This window comes from Physeter macrocephalus, chromosome 18 (assembly GCF_002837175.3).
Source record: "Physeter macrocephalus isolate SW-GA chromosome 18, ASM283717v5, whole genome shotgun sequence".
Classification (NCBI taxonomy): Eukaryota; Metazoa; Chordata; class Mammalia; order Artiodactyla; family Physeteridae; genus Physeter; species Physeter macrocephalus.
The window spans coordinates 35,949,864-35,964,238 of NC_041231.1; the positions used below are offsets into that span (position 1 = coordinate 35,949,864).

At 47.9% G+C, this 14,375-nt stretch overlaps 1 protein-coding gene across 7 annotated transcripts in view; it reads right to left on the reverse strand.

Annotated features, from left to right (window-relative positions):
• FLNB (filamin B) overlaps nucleotides 1-1,295 on the reverse strand; it is a 96,711-nt gene extending 95,416 nt beyond the window's left edge. For all 7 annotated transcript variants that reach the window (XM_028478542.2, XM_055079555.1, XM_055079554.1 and 4 more), the window contains exon 1: nucleotides 1,052-1,295. In XM_028478542.2, the coding sequence (XP_028334343.1) occupies nucleotides 1,052-1,220 (169 nt within the window). In that variant the 5' untranslated portion in view covers nucleotides 1,221-1,295. The remainder of the gene's footprint in view (nucleotides 1-1,051) is intronic.
• Between the last annotated feature and the right edge of the window lie 13,080 nt (nucleotides 1,296-14,375).

Sequence of the window (14,375 nt, forward strand, 5' to 3'; positions counted from 1 at the left end):
GTGTACTTACAACATTCACTTGCTCAAAGGCCTAAATCTAGAATTATCTCAAAAACCTTTGTAACCACAAGAAGTATAGGGCTGGAGTAAAAATCCCCAGGTTTAAACAGGAAAGAGGCACCCTAAAATGTGTTTTTGCATGGAAGCAAGAAAGAGGGCACTGGGAAATGAACTAATGCTGAGCTCTGAGTTACTTCTGGATGACACCAGCTTACAGGCTCTCAAGGAAGACTGGGGCCTAGGGCCAGCCCTCCTTCCCTATCCAGTTGACACCAGCTAGTTGAGCGTGTTGAGAACCACTAGCTTACTTAATACCAATGTGCTCAGCATATACAGAGCAATCAGTAAATGGAAAATATGATTATTAGGGCAGATTTTTTATTTAAAACAATTTTGGAGGTGCACATAAACACAGGCTCTGGTTTTTCTATTGAGAGTATCAGCAAACTCTACCCATCAATCTAAACCCTCCAGTGAGGATAATTATTACCTTGGGGTACATTCAACCACTCAGAAAAGAGGAGCCCATCAAGGGTGGAAAAGGCTCCAACTGGATCCTGACCAAGCACTATTTCACAGCAATGCAGAAAGAAAAGGGCAGAGAAAGCCATATATAGTCAACCCAGTGGTTGACAAAGACGGGTACTTTCCACTCAATAAATGTTTTTAGATTTTCATGCCAAACCACCTAATAGGGCACATGTTGAAGCCAATGGGAAACTAGGCACCAACTGTGGAAAGAGGGAGGAGAAGCAGGACTTGGGGTCTGGAAGCCAACTCAAGTTCTGCTCCGAGCATGAAGACCTTCATTCAGAATTTGGGTAAATAATTCAATGCTCAAACAAGTCTATGGACGGACCTATAAGACCTGCCATCAGAAACGCAAACGGAGCCATTTTTAGTTCCTTTAGTTATCTTACAATGGGCTAAAAACCAGGAGAAATACACCAATCACAGCAAACCTGGCTTTCTCACCAAAAACCAAGAGGTTTAGGGGTCCACACGCCCCACCCCTCTGGAAGGGATGGCTCAGGCAGCCATGGGCACTTACCTGGAGCACAGCTGTCTACCAGGGCTCCCAGGGCTTTGCCATCTTGCCAGTTCTGGTTAAAGTTGGTGATGGGCAAGTAGGGGATCTTGTTCTGAATCCACCCCAGCAGCCTCTGCTTTGGCGTCTGCTTCTTGGCATCGTCGTCCCCTTCATCCTCCCACACAGGCATGGAGATGGAGTAGTGGAGGATCAGCGTCCACACCAGGCCCAAGATGAGCTTCAGGTTCCCGTCCACGATGGCTTTGCTGTCTGAGCAGAGAGACACAGGCCTGGTCAACATCTGGGTTGCACAGGTATGAATCACACTCTTTGTAAGAAAGTAAATGGAGTCCTCAACTGTTAGAGAACCACACTGAGCTATATGAGAGTGAAGGGATGCAATGCTGGCATTTGCTTCAAAATATTTCAGGAGGCGAAGAGATGAAGTAAGATTCCAAAACGCTGTTAATCAGTGTCATTGGATTACAAGTCCATGAAAACGCATCATTGCACTGTCTCTATTTTTACATGCATTTGAAATTTTCCATAATAAAAAGAGGTTTTTTTTTTAATTTCAAGAAATCATTTCAGAAATATAGATAATAACAAGAGGTGGCTGCATTCCAGAGATAACCACCTGTTAACCTGGCAGTATACTGTCAACCAGATTGTGTGCACACATATGTGCATCTGTTTGCTGCCGGAATTTATATTATACTATAAATTATAGTATATTATACTATAATATAATTTATATTATACTATATGATCAGTCTTGAAATCTTTCTTTTCACTAATCACTATGTCCTAGATATCCTTTCCCTATAAAAAGTTGTTTCTGTTTACACCCCCATCTACATGTTGAAGAGGTCATTTTCTCTCAGATCTCACAAATACTGGGTGTTATCCATCATTTTCATCTTACTTCTCTGACAAGTTAGTCATTCATAAAAGAAGACTGTTACTTAGCTTAACTAACAGTTAAGCTAATCTAATTGGGCAAAGTGTTGCCAGGAGGATAAGTGACTGGACAAAGCCATGGCCCCTTTTCTAGTCATCTCCCAGCTTAAAAGGACATGCCCTGCCACTGGCCAGCCCCTTCTGGAACTCTCACTGCCACTGGTTTCTACTTCCCACTCCCCTTGGCTTCCCTGTGGCTCTCTGTCCTCTTTCCAACCTCCATCTACACCCATCAAAATTCAAACATTATCTCCAAGATATGCCTTTCTGTCTGTCTCTCCATTTCCTACACCCTAAACAACCGTTGTTACAACCCCCCATTCTGCCAGGACCCCAAGGTGAAAATGTCAGAATCATCTTAGACTCCTCCTCCAAAGCCCTAGAGCAGTTCCCACAATTCTCTCCCTACCTCTTGGCAAATCCTTTTCTACACTCTCCCCCAAAATATGTGACCCCTCCTCCCCTCTCTGCTTCCTCAACAGCCGTGAAGCTCCATCATTGTTCACATAACCTGAGAACCATCCTTCTAGTCAGGTACCCCTGTGCTTCCCAATTCACCAATGGTCCCTGCTGCCCAAAGTTGAACTCTTTAGACATGCAGCACCTTGAGAGACCTACACAACCTCCACCCGGCCTGCTTTTCCACCCTTGTCACTGCCACCCACCACACTCCACATTCCAGACTCCCCACTCCTGGAGCACATCTTGCTGTGAACCCCCTGGACTTCTCCACCTCTTCTGTACTCCCTATGATGACAAGGCCTTTCACCCCATCCTCCTGCAGGACAAACCCCAGATCATCATTCAAGGGCCAGATCTAACAGATGGTGTACTTCACTCCCACCAGCCTTTGTGTAACCACACCAGGGTCCTCTCATGACAACAACCATTCATTCCTCAGCCTCTCCCCACCCCCCACTCCAGGGCTGCGAGCTCCTGACGGGGAGTAACTGAGCCTTCTTCATCTTGCAGCTCCCCACGCCCTGTCCCTCCTTCCCACCCACCCACCACAAGCCACCTGAATGTTGGTTAAACACACGTCAAACTGCACTTAATGAAACCCAGCTACAACCAAATGAAAAATAAACTCACATGCTGTTAAGGAGTAAATGGCATGCCATTCAATACTGAAAGGGTGGGGCTTTTTAAAAAAATCAACCTGCTTATTGTTATGTCCTCTTATAAGAAAAAAAAACCCTCCTAAGAGCCCACACCCAAACCCACAGAAATCAAAGATAATTTCACAGTTGCAGGTCAGTCATAACAAAACTTGATCATGTAAAACTGGACAGTATAAAGATTATCATGAACTGGCAGGTCAGACACACTAAATTCGAGCAATCCTCATTCAAAGTTAAGGTGCCCAGGGATTTTCTACATAATGAACTGTATAGCTAACTTTTAAGCAGGACTGTCTGCATAACTCACGGGGCCCAGTGACAAATGAAAATACAGGATTCCTTGTCCAAAAAGTATTAAGAATTTCAAGACGGCAACAGCAGAGCATTAAACCAAGCACACAGAACCCCCCTGAACACAGGGCTCTGTATAGCTGCCCAGGTCGTGCAACCATGAAGCCAGCACTGCTTCTGAGGTCCTGTGGTCAAAGGAGTAGTGATGTACACGAAACACTGAACCCCTGCACAGAATACAGGTATCCAAGGAATTCATTCTGCTAGACCAGCTGACAGTCCTTGACCGTGCCTGAAATTTTAGGATTAGATGTCCTGTTACGAGTGTGTCTTTAAAGTGCTATTGATTACTGAGTTACTACCTACCGATGGTAAAAAAAAAATTCCACATCAAACCATTTTCCATGCCAGTTTCCTTTATTCAGCCTAAGGGGAGAAGAGCAGTCTTCAGAAGGGTGAGGGGAGATAAGGGGAGAAGCAGAGCGTGTGCATGCTTATTGCTAATCCGGGTAAGGGGTGGACCTGGCCACGTCTGGTCTTGCACCAGGCAGAATCTGAACAGGCCAGAGTCTCATCCAGCCACAGGCATCAGTCCGCAAGGCTCAAACTTCCCTGAGTTATGTTTAAAATGCTTTTCGAAGGCAAACTTGCAGATTTCGTCCATAAATCAAAACGTGAAACCAGTTTGCTCTATTTTTACCCAGCTTACACATGTTGGTTTAAAGGAATGAGACATGAGTCTTTTTCAAAAAGATTTGGGGGAAATATGACCCAGTAAAAGTCTGAGCCAAATTTATGAAACATACAATGCCCAGAACTTCTGTTTCCAATGAATTCAAGGTGGGTGTCCAAATGGGAAAGCCCCCATTAAGGTCTCATTGGGATAAATGATACTTTCATTCTACTATTCTAAGAAGCTGTCCTCATTCCAAAAGTGACTTTGACAGGTGAAAGTTCAAATGCTTCACCAAGCTCTTGGAACAATAAAAAGATGGCGACTTGCCCAAAAGGCCTCCCCATTCCCACCCATATGAAGTAGGAGGCTCCCTGAGCCTTGAAAATGAAATGCTACACAGCATCACAACGTCCATGTGTAACCATCACAGCAGACTACAGAATTTTCAGCCGTGAGCGTGCTCTGTGATGTTTATGTCGAGTGTAAACATGGAGCAGAGACGGAAGGAGGAAAAGGCCAGGTCAGCTGGAAGCCTCTCGGGCAGGATTCCACCTCCTGAGTTACTGAGGGCCTCTTTCAGGAATAAAATAAGCCAACGCCCACCATGCCTGCCCGACCTCCTAGAATCTGCTTAGATTGTCAGTGGGTTGGAATCTGGCCACAAGCTTCTCCTCCCCAAATTCAACCAATCACAATCCCCATGTAACTGGTCCGGGCTCCGGACAACACGGGCCCTCAAACCACACACACCTTCTGGAACTAATTAAAATTAGCCCAAGTTGCATACAAGTGAGGGCAATGGCTTTTTTTCCCCTCCAACAGCTAGAAAGTTAATTCAAGCTATTACAGATTCTAGGATGGGGTGTTTTCACATCATTTCAGCACATGAGTTTCCCAGTCCTGTTAAGCAGCATTCTGGAATGGGCGCAAGTATGAGGGTGGAAACCAGCTGCTTCTAGGCAATCTTCAGCAGCATCTTAGAAACATCTCCTTTGTGGACAAGTTCCCCGCCAGGTAAGAGAGATGGTGATCTTTTACCTCTCTCTACTTTTACCAGGAGGGCTGGACCCACCCAACTATCGGTGCTCCTATTCCATTCACAGGGTCAACCTTCTCTCCTGGCTGTTGCCAGGGTGTCAGGGGTTGGGAGCCTGGGAGAAGAGGCCTGGGGGGACACCATCCCTCATTTTTGCTCTCCTGGCTAAGGACAGCAGGTCATACTGCAGCTGGCTGCTGGGTCAGAAGCAGCCAACATGTGGCTGTAGGAATCCAGGAGAGGCAGGAGTTTCAGGAAACCTCCTTCCAGTGTGCCTGGGGACAAGTCACCAAGGCCACACTCTGCACTATGACTTGGCCACCTGGGAAACAGGCTGCCACACACCCTGCTCCCTGTCCTCTCTCTGTTACCCTCTGAGAGGCAGTGTGGCAGACTGGTCGCAAGACCGGACTCTGAAACCGGCAGCCCAACTAGGTGTGCCACTTTACAATCTGCTCATCCTCACTGAGCCTCATTCTCCCTTGTTCACCAAATGGGAATACTCACAGTCATCACCTTCACAGGGCTGCTGTAAGGAGTAGGTGGGCTAGGAAATTCTAACAGCCAAGCACACTGCCTGGCACACAGCAGCCGCTTAACTACCCCCTTCCCTCCCTTTCTCATTCACCTAATATCTGAGTACCTGCCACGTGCCACTCTTTCCTAGAACCAGAAGCCCAGGAGCTTTATTCCCAGTTTGTACGCAAGCAGGAAACAAAAGGTAAGAAAGTACCTTGTGAATTAATGGGAGGATAAAATGTTCAATATGTCACTTCTCTGAATCAAACAATTCATTCCAGAGGTTAGGCCTGAGACCCCCGGAGAGGAACAAAGAACTGCCCAGGAGCAAAACTACTGATAATTTATCAGGACCCTCCTGAAAGAGAATATGGGACAAAGAGCAGCCCACGTGAACCAAGGGACTGGCCCTCCTTGACTTCCAAGCTTCACCTTGCCCCAGGCTCATCCTTGACCCCTGGCCTCAGCCCACTTGACCCAGAACTCTCTCCCCAGCTGGCTAATGCCTCTTCTACAGCCAACCCTGCAAAACTAGAACCGTCCCCTCTTAAGTGCCCCTTCGAGGCTGTGTGCCCTCCTTTCAGTGTAACTACAGCTGTGCTTAAATAATCACCTATCGGGAATTCCCTGGTAGCCCAGTGGTTAGGACTTGGCGCTTTCACTGCCGTAGCCTGGGTTCAGTCCCCGGTCCAGTCCCCGGTCCAGGACCAAGATCCCGCAAGCCGAGTGGCACGGCCAGAAAAAAAAAATTTAAATAATCACCTATCATGTCTGCCTCCTCTGCTCAAGGTGTCAGCTGCACAAAGGCAGAAACGGACCATTGAGCTTCCCGCTGATCCCGCAGCCTGGACACCTGGCTGTTTGGGGGACAGGCTGGCACAGGCACACGTCCCTGCCTGCTGAGCTCCAGTGCTCTATGAAGGGCAGTGCTGCCTGTGTAGAGTGTATGCAAAAAGTACACGCACAGCCCTTTCCGACAGGGTTTAAACTGCTCCAGATTGTGGTCACCTCCGCACCCCCAGCAGGCAACACAGCATGTGGCACAGAGGGCAGGCGGGAGAAGTGAGGTCGTTAGGGTGCAGGCTCTGCAGGTATGGGCTCCACGCCACCACACTGGTTGTAGGACCCTGGCCAAGCCATCCAACCCCTGGGCGCCTATAAGTCGAGGATAATGTTGGAACAGGAGCGCAGGGCTGCTGGGAAGACTAAGTACGATAACACACCTCCAGCACTCAGACCCCCACTCAGTCAGTTTTCGTTCAATGCTGGTATTGTTACTATTATTCTTACCACCAGTGACTTCAACATGCTTTTGTCAACACTGAGACAACAAGACAAAGGCAGAGGGTAAAAGGAAAGCTGAGCAGTGACAGGTGGTGACCTCTAAGTTTGCACTGGGGCTTCCTGAGCTGCCCCAAGGTAACCCCGCACTGCAGCGCGCACGTCACCTGGCGCAGCACCACGCGGCAGCCCGGTGCTCACTGACATCCCAGGTCAGTTTGGCAGTTTTCCTCCGTCCTGCCTCCTTTCCCAAGCTGAACAAACTATGGCTGAATTGTCAGCCAAGAGGGCACCCTGAACTGAAAGGAGACAGTTTACCACTTTCCTCAGTTTCTCAGTCAAAACCAAGCCCAGGGACTTCCCTGGTGGCTCAGGGGTTAAGGATCCACCTGCCAACACAGGGGACACAGGATTGAGCCCTGATCCGGGAAGATCCCTCATGCCGCGGAGCAGCTAAGCCCGTGTACCACAACTACGGAGCCCGCATGCCACAACTACTGAAGCCCACATGCCTAGAGCCCATGCTCTGCAACAAGAGAAGCCACTGCAATGCGAAGCCCGTGCACTGCACGAAGAGTAGCCCCTGCTCGCAGCACCTAGAGAAAGCCTGTGCGCAGCAACGAGGACCCAACGCATCAATCAATCAATCAATCAATCAATAAATTTTATTTAAACAAAAAACCAAGCCAAGGGGCTTCCCTGGTGGCGCAGTGGTTGAGAATCCGCCTACCAATGAGGGGGACACGGGTTCGAGCCCTGGTCCAGGAAGATCCCACATGCCGCGGAGCAACTAAGCCCATGCACCACAACTATTGAGCCTGCACTCTAGGGCCCACAAGCTACAACTACTGGGCCTGCATGCCGCAACTACTGAAGCCCACGCACCTAGAGCCCATGCTCCACAACGAGAGAAGCCACCGCAATGAGAAGCCCGTGCACTGCAACGAAGAGTAGCCCCCGCTCGCCACAACTAGAGAAAGCCCACGCGCAGCAACAAAGACCCAACACAGCCAAAAATAAATAAATAAAATAAATAAATTTATTAAAAAAAACAAAACAAAACCAAGCCCAGATGCCACTTGTTCCCGAGGTCATGCAGAAGACCATCTCAGTCGGCCGCCCAGAAAGGGAGTCACATTTCTGGGGGTGCAACAGTCCTTGCATTCACACAGCAGGGGATGAACTGTGCACTTTGACCCCTTGGCAGGATGAAGGGGGCCAGGCTGACTTCTCCACACATACCCCTGCCCCTACCCCTCCGGCTCAAGGCTTCTCTCCAGGGCCTGGAACCAACAAAGGGCTAAAGAGGACAAGACAGACTTTTCTAAGCAGGTGACTCACACCTCTAATGACTAAAGGATATCACAGCAAAGTCTACTCTCTAGCCACTAAAACCCTCCCTCCCCTTCTCCCAGGCATGTGGCTTCCTGCTAGATGGCCCCGCAGTCTCCCCAGTTCGGTGATGTGGTTGCCTCACCAGTGGACAGCAGAAGGAAGTGTGCCACCATGTGGCCTTGGGCAGTGGGTGGGCCTCCTCTGAGCACTCTCCCCACAACAGCCAGCCAGAGTGCCTGGCACTGCAGTCACTGAGCTGTGACCTGTCCCAAAAGAGGCCAGGCAAGGTGATGGAAGGAACCTGCGTCCCAGAATAGGGTGCCCCGCCAACCTGAAGCCTGAAAAAAGCCACTGTATTTTTCTAAAAATCTCTTCATTATGCCAGTTTAACCATAATAGGATGTTCTGGGCCTTGAAGACCTTAAGTCACATGGGCCTATTCTTATTTCTGTCAGTAAGATAAAATACAGACCACAATAAAATAAGGGTGGATCGGGGCACTGGGATCAGCTGGATTTCCGATTCTTTTCCTTGCTCATGAACTACTCAAGGATGACAAAAGAACTGTTTGAATTAACAAATTTTACATATTGCTATGCCAGGGTTCAGTTAAGAGAGTTCATTTGGAAGGCCTTTTCATGTTAGTAATTTTTCAAGAGTTGATACAATAGACCAAGGGTGGCAAGTGGTGTTGGCACATGAGGTGAAACTCTTTCACTGGGTTGAGAAAGATTCTGAGGCCCTATCTGGTTTCAGTGAGGAAACTGCTGAAATGGATTACCAATGCCTGCCATAAACAAGGCAGGGGGAATAGAGAGGCTCAGATTACTGTGCAGATTAGCAATGCCTGCCCTGGGCACAGCTTGAGGAATGGTGGCTGGGATTTCTTTGCAAGAGAATGGAGTAAGCATTCCCAAATCCCTGACTTGAGATTTCGTTTATAGGTCCATAACACATTCCTTATGCATAACCTCAGACTTCAAATTTTTTGCTTTGCCAGCTATTGCTTCTGTTCTCTCTCATTTGCTGGACTTCTGCCAAGAATAATTAGAACAAATTATTTCATGAATATTTTATTTTTATTTTGGTACAGAGTTTTTGGTGGACTTTCAGACCATAGATACTGTGATGGTGCCCTGTTTTGTAATTTATCCCAAACACCTACTTTCTGGTTAAGAGGTATCCTTTATTTAAAAGTTGCATTTATGGCAATTCCCTGGCAATCCAGTGGTTAAGACTCCATGCTTCCACTGTGTGTGTGTTGGGGAGGGGGGAGGCGCCTAAGTTCAATCCCTGGTTGGGGAACTTAGATCCCACAAGCTGCACAGTGTGGCCAAAAAAAAAAAAAAAGTTGCATTTGCATCACCCAGTAGGCTTTCTTTTCAATGCCACTTTTGAAAAGTTACCACTTTTGAGAATTCCTTTATATCCAGTGACGAAGTCTGCTGAACTAAATGAGACAGGTATAGGAAATAGTCTCTTTCTACTTACTATTAGTGGGAATTCCCTGAAAAGTTAGAAAAAGGAATCTAACCTTGTTAGATAGGTTAAAGAAAGAAGGAAAAAAGAGGGACTTCCCTGGTGGCGCAGTGGTTGAGAATCCGCCTGCCAATGCAAGGGACACGGGTTCTATCATTGGTCCGGGTTCTATCATTGGTCCGGGAAGATCCCACATGCCGCGGAGCAACTAAGCCCATGCGCCACAACTACTGAGCCTGTGCTCTAGAGCCCGCGAGCCACAACTACTGAAGCCTGCGCACCTAGAGCCCGTGCTCTGCAACAAAGAGAAGCTACCGCAACGAGAAGCCCGCGCACCACAATGAAGAGTAGCCCCCGCTCGCCGCAACTAGAGAAAGCCCACGCACAGCAACGAAGACCCAGCGCAGCCAAAAGGTAATTAATTAAATAGTTAATTAGAAAGGAAAAAAAAAGGTGTGCCAAAATGTATCTAAACTAGGTTTTTTGACCCCAAAGCTGCAGGTTCCTGCACTAACTGGTTGCATTGCTGCCTCATGGTTCTCCTGGGCGACCAGCAGGCCAAGGGCCCCAGGGATTCCGGAGCTTGACCTGTGAGTCAAGGAGCCCAGAGTCCAGCCACTGGGAGGTGCGGGTAAACCCCAGCATGAGCTCCCGAGGCCTCAGCATGGAGGCGTCTGTCCCTCACTCACAGCTTCCAGCCACAACACTCGGAGAACATGTCCAGCTGAAATAATAAACGCTGGCTGTGAACGGAGGGCCTCGTCACCTTTTAACTCCAGCTCAGTCTGTCATGTGGCGAGGCCACCCCATCTGAAACACAGCTCACTGTCCATGATGTGCACACATGCACAGCCCACTGGGAAGCCCACAGGAAAGGAGTAAGGGCAGGAGGAACCACGACTGGGAAAGACTCCTAAGCACCTCCTCTCCTGACATCAACAGCAGCCAAAATATGACAGCAGCTCTCTCTTCCAGACCTCTCCTCTGGGTCACATGCATCACCGCGTGCAACCCTCTATAAGGATGGCTTTTGTGGTTAGTCCCGTTTTACAGATGAGAAAACAGAGGCTCACAGAGGTGAAGGCATCTGCCAAAAGTGACATAGGAGGGCTTCCCTGGTGGCACAGTGGTTGAGAATCTGCCTGCCAATGCAGAGGACACGGGTTCGAGCCCTGGTCTGGGAAGATCCCACATGCCGCGGAGCAGCTAGGCCCGTGAGCCACAACTACTGAGCCTGCGCGTCTGGAGCCTGTGCTCCGCAACAAGAGAGGCCGCGATGGTGAGAGGCCCGCGCACCGCGATGAAGAGTGGCCCCCGCTCGCCGCAACTAGAGAAAGCCCTCGAACAGAAACGAAGACCCAACAACAGCCAAAAATAAAAAAATAAAAATAAATAAATAAAAAAGTGACATAGGAGAGCCTAGATTTAAACCCAGTTCTCTCTGTTGCCAGAGCCCAAACTCTTATCCTCCCTGCTTTTCTGAATACTCACTACGTCATGACAGCTCCATGAGGCAAGTACAGTTATGACTCTCATTTTACAGATGAGGAGACTGTGCACAGGGACAGGACCCACCACCGGGCAACACGGCCAGTAAGCATCTGTGTATGGGAGGGGAACCCAACAGGGCTTCTGAACTTCTAACGGCCCCAATCATTCCCAGGATCCCTAAACTGCCATGGTTCTAGGAGAAGAACACGGTAAATGGACAGCATGGAAAGTGACAGCGCAAGACCTGGGAGGTACAAGCGGGAGTCAGAGCTGGATCATTTTAGTCTCCTTTGTCTCAACCATGACTTGCTCAGCCTCTACTGCACCCTAGGAACTGGGGATTCTAAAGATCATGGCCCTGGCCCTGCATCTGGGAGGTGCTCCTTGCATGTACCGCTGCTCGGCGGGGGAAACTGAGGAAGATGGGAGAAGACCCAGCTCTGCTCTTATTTACCCAAACCTATTAACATGTGTTTTCCCTGGAAAACAGAAATTAGGACATTCACGTACTTGAAAGCTCACTTTATTCATCTGTTCTGGCATCCAACAGATAACTTCCTAGCTGCCTACTGGGTGCCAGGCCCTGTGCCTAATACAAATTACAGTTTCAAGTAAGAAAATAAGCTAAATTGGCTTTAAAATATTCCATAAAGAGATACAGCATTATTATAATGTAAACCGGCATTATCCCACAAGGCAAGACACTGAAGATCTCTTAAAGAAACAGAAAAAAAACCCCACAACTTTTTGCCTTTTGTCTCTCATGCTAGGCTATGTCCCTTGAGGGTTCTTTTTTCCTTTTATAATTAAGAATAAAAGTTAAAAAATAATAATGATGATGAATAAGACAGGTATTCATCCTTCTACTGCAAAGTTGTAAAAGTTGAGCCTTGTTACAAAAATCAGATCAAGGTGACTTCCTCAGTCTGAAAGGGGAGAAATCAGTTTGCATTTTTCCCCCGGTACCTCACCTCATATTACAACTCATATGAGCCTGTTATAGAAATGGCAGGCTGCCCAAAGATTGTGAAGTCATAAAAGGAACAAAACTCCCAATTTAAAGTCTTGAATGGGAACCAAGCTGAGGGAAATTCCAAATAATTTATAACCGCTGGCTCTCACCATAACCAACAGCAAGAGGAGGAGGTTGGAGAAAAGGAAATTCTCAAGGGATAGATACTGGGGCATGGTCCCCGCTTTACCTATACTGACATTCTCCCGACAGTTCCTCTCTGTATCAGGTCTTTAGCTCAGTTGAAGGCTCAAATGTGTACCCCTAAATGTGGACCTTCAACCCACGATTACATGAGGCCGCCGCCGGACACACGTGCTGCCCGACCACAACAGAGCCCGAACGTCGGGCTCCTTCTTGTAAATTAATTCCACACCACCAACCCCCCGTGTAAAGAACATGGGCTCGGGGGGCAGGACTGAACCTACTCAAACAAAGGGGAGCTCACTTGCTGAAATAATTGGTAGCGAAGTAACCCAGAGGTCAGGGACACTAAGTCACTCAGTGAGCCTGGTTCCCCTCCCAAGCACAGCCATGAACTGGCCGTGGGACTGGGGTGGGTCACTGCCCTCCTCTGACTCATCTGTAAGATAAGCATCATAACTAGACTCACCTCACCGAACCACTGCGAGATAATGGAGTCAAGCAAGTAGCATTCCGCCTGATGAGGGTGCCACCAATTCAGCAAGGACTATTACAACTACCGTGATGTCACTAATATTATAAACACACACCTGTGTGGGGACTTCACGGTGCCCCGTAAGCACTGTGAAAGAGTCAACGCCATTCAACTCTGATGCAAGACTGCTCAGAGCCGAGTACCCCAGAACTCAGCCTTCTAACACAGCATTCCATTTGCTAATGACCACAAGAGCCAGCCCATCAGGGACCCGGGATTAAGCCTGATAGAATCAAGATGTTCTTTGCTCAGTGAGCTGCTGAATGAACTGGCAGTTTGCTAAGATCTGCAGGCCACCCCGACTCCTCCAGCAGATTCCTGAGAAGTCTGCAGGGGCCAGGCTGGGCCACTGCTGACAGAAAATTAAATGCAAGGTCAAAAAATTCAATTTGAAGCACAAAGTATTCAAGAAAGTTCCCTAACATGATTCCTTTTTCTAATGGGGGGAGGAAGAGGGGTTGGGGTATTACAGTGACCTTTAACCATTAAAGCAGTTCATTACTATAATATAATGGGGGGGAGGGGACTGAAAACAATTTAAATGCCTTCCCACAAATAACTGGTTAAATAAATGTTACAGAACATCCATGCTAGAGAATAACAGGCTGCTGTGAAAAGAATGAGAAAGATATGTGTGTTCCAGCAGAGACAGGCCTCCATGATATATTAAGGGAACAGGACAATTTGTAGAAAAGCATAGTTCGTGCAATCCTGTTTGTGACAAGGCATGACTCTGCGTCTGAAAAGCAAGATCTGGAAGCACGCACAACAAACTGTGCTCATTGGCTCTCTCTAGGAAAGACTCAGGGTGATGGCAAAGATGGGCTTTCTTTTTGTTGTTGTTGTTACATGCATGCTCCTGTGTTGTTTGAATTTTTTTCAATTTAAACTATACACCTTACTTTCATAATAAATTTTGACAAACATTCCCTAAAAGAAAGAAGCATAGTAATGTATATGTTAAAGAACTCTTCATTTGAACAAAATTGCTTGTCGGGATCTATAGGCACTGATGTGAGAAAACTGACAGATTTTATCAAATGATGAAAGGTTAGAATCGGAGTAAAGGGGTGGCCGGGGGAACGACATAATTGGGCTCATATATGCATGGAAGATCTCTTGAAGAGATAAGAAATTGTTCACCAACAGTGCAATTGCTTCTGGGTAGAGGAGCAGGGAATGGGGGTGGGGGAAGCAGGAGGGAGCCAGTTTCTCATCTTTTTACACCACATGGGATCTTCACAATGGGCCATGATACCCATCAACAAATACGTGAGGCTTTTCAGGCTTGCATGGCTGTCCTTGTGGTGATTTCCTCTGCTCATCTTTCACACCGTGGCCATCCAAACGCCTCCCCACTCCTCAGCGAGATACACCCATCCCCGACAAGCAAGCTCCATGCCTCAGATGGCCTCTGCCACTTCCAAACAGCTGGCCAGAGGAGTGGAAGATGTTGAAGAAGAGG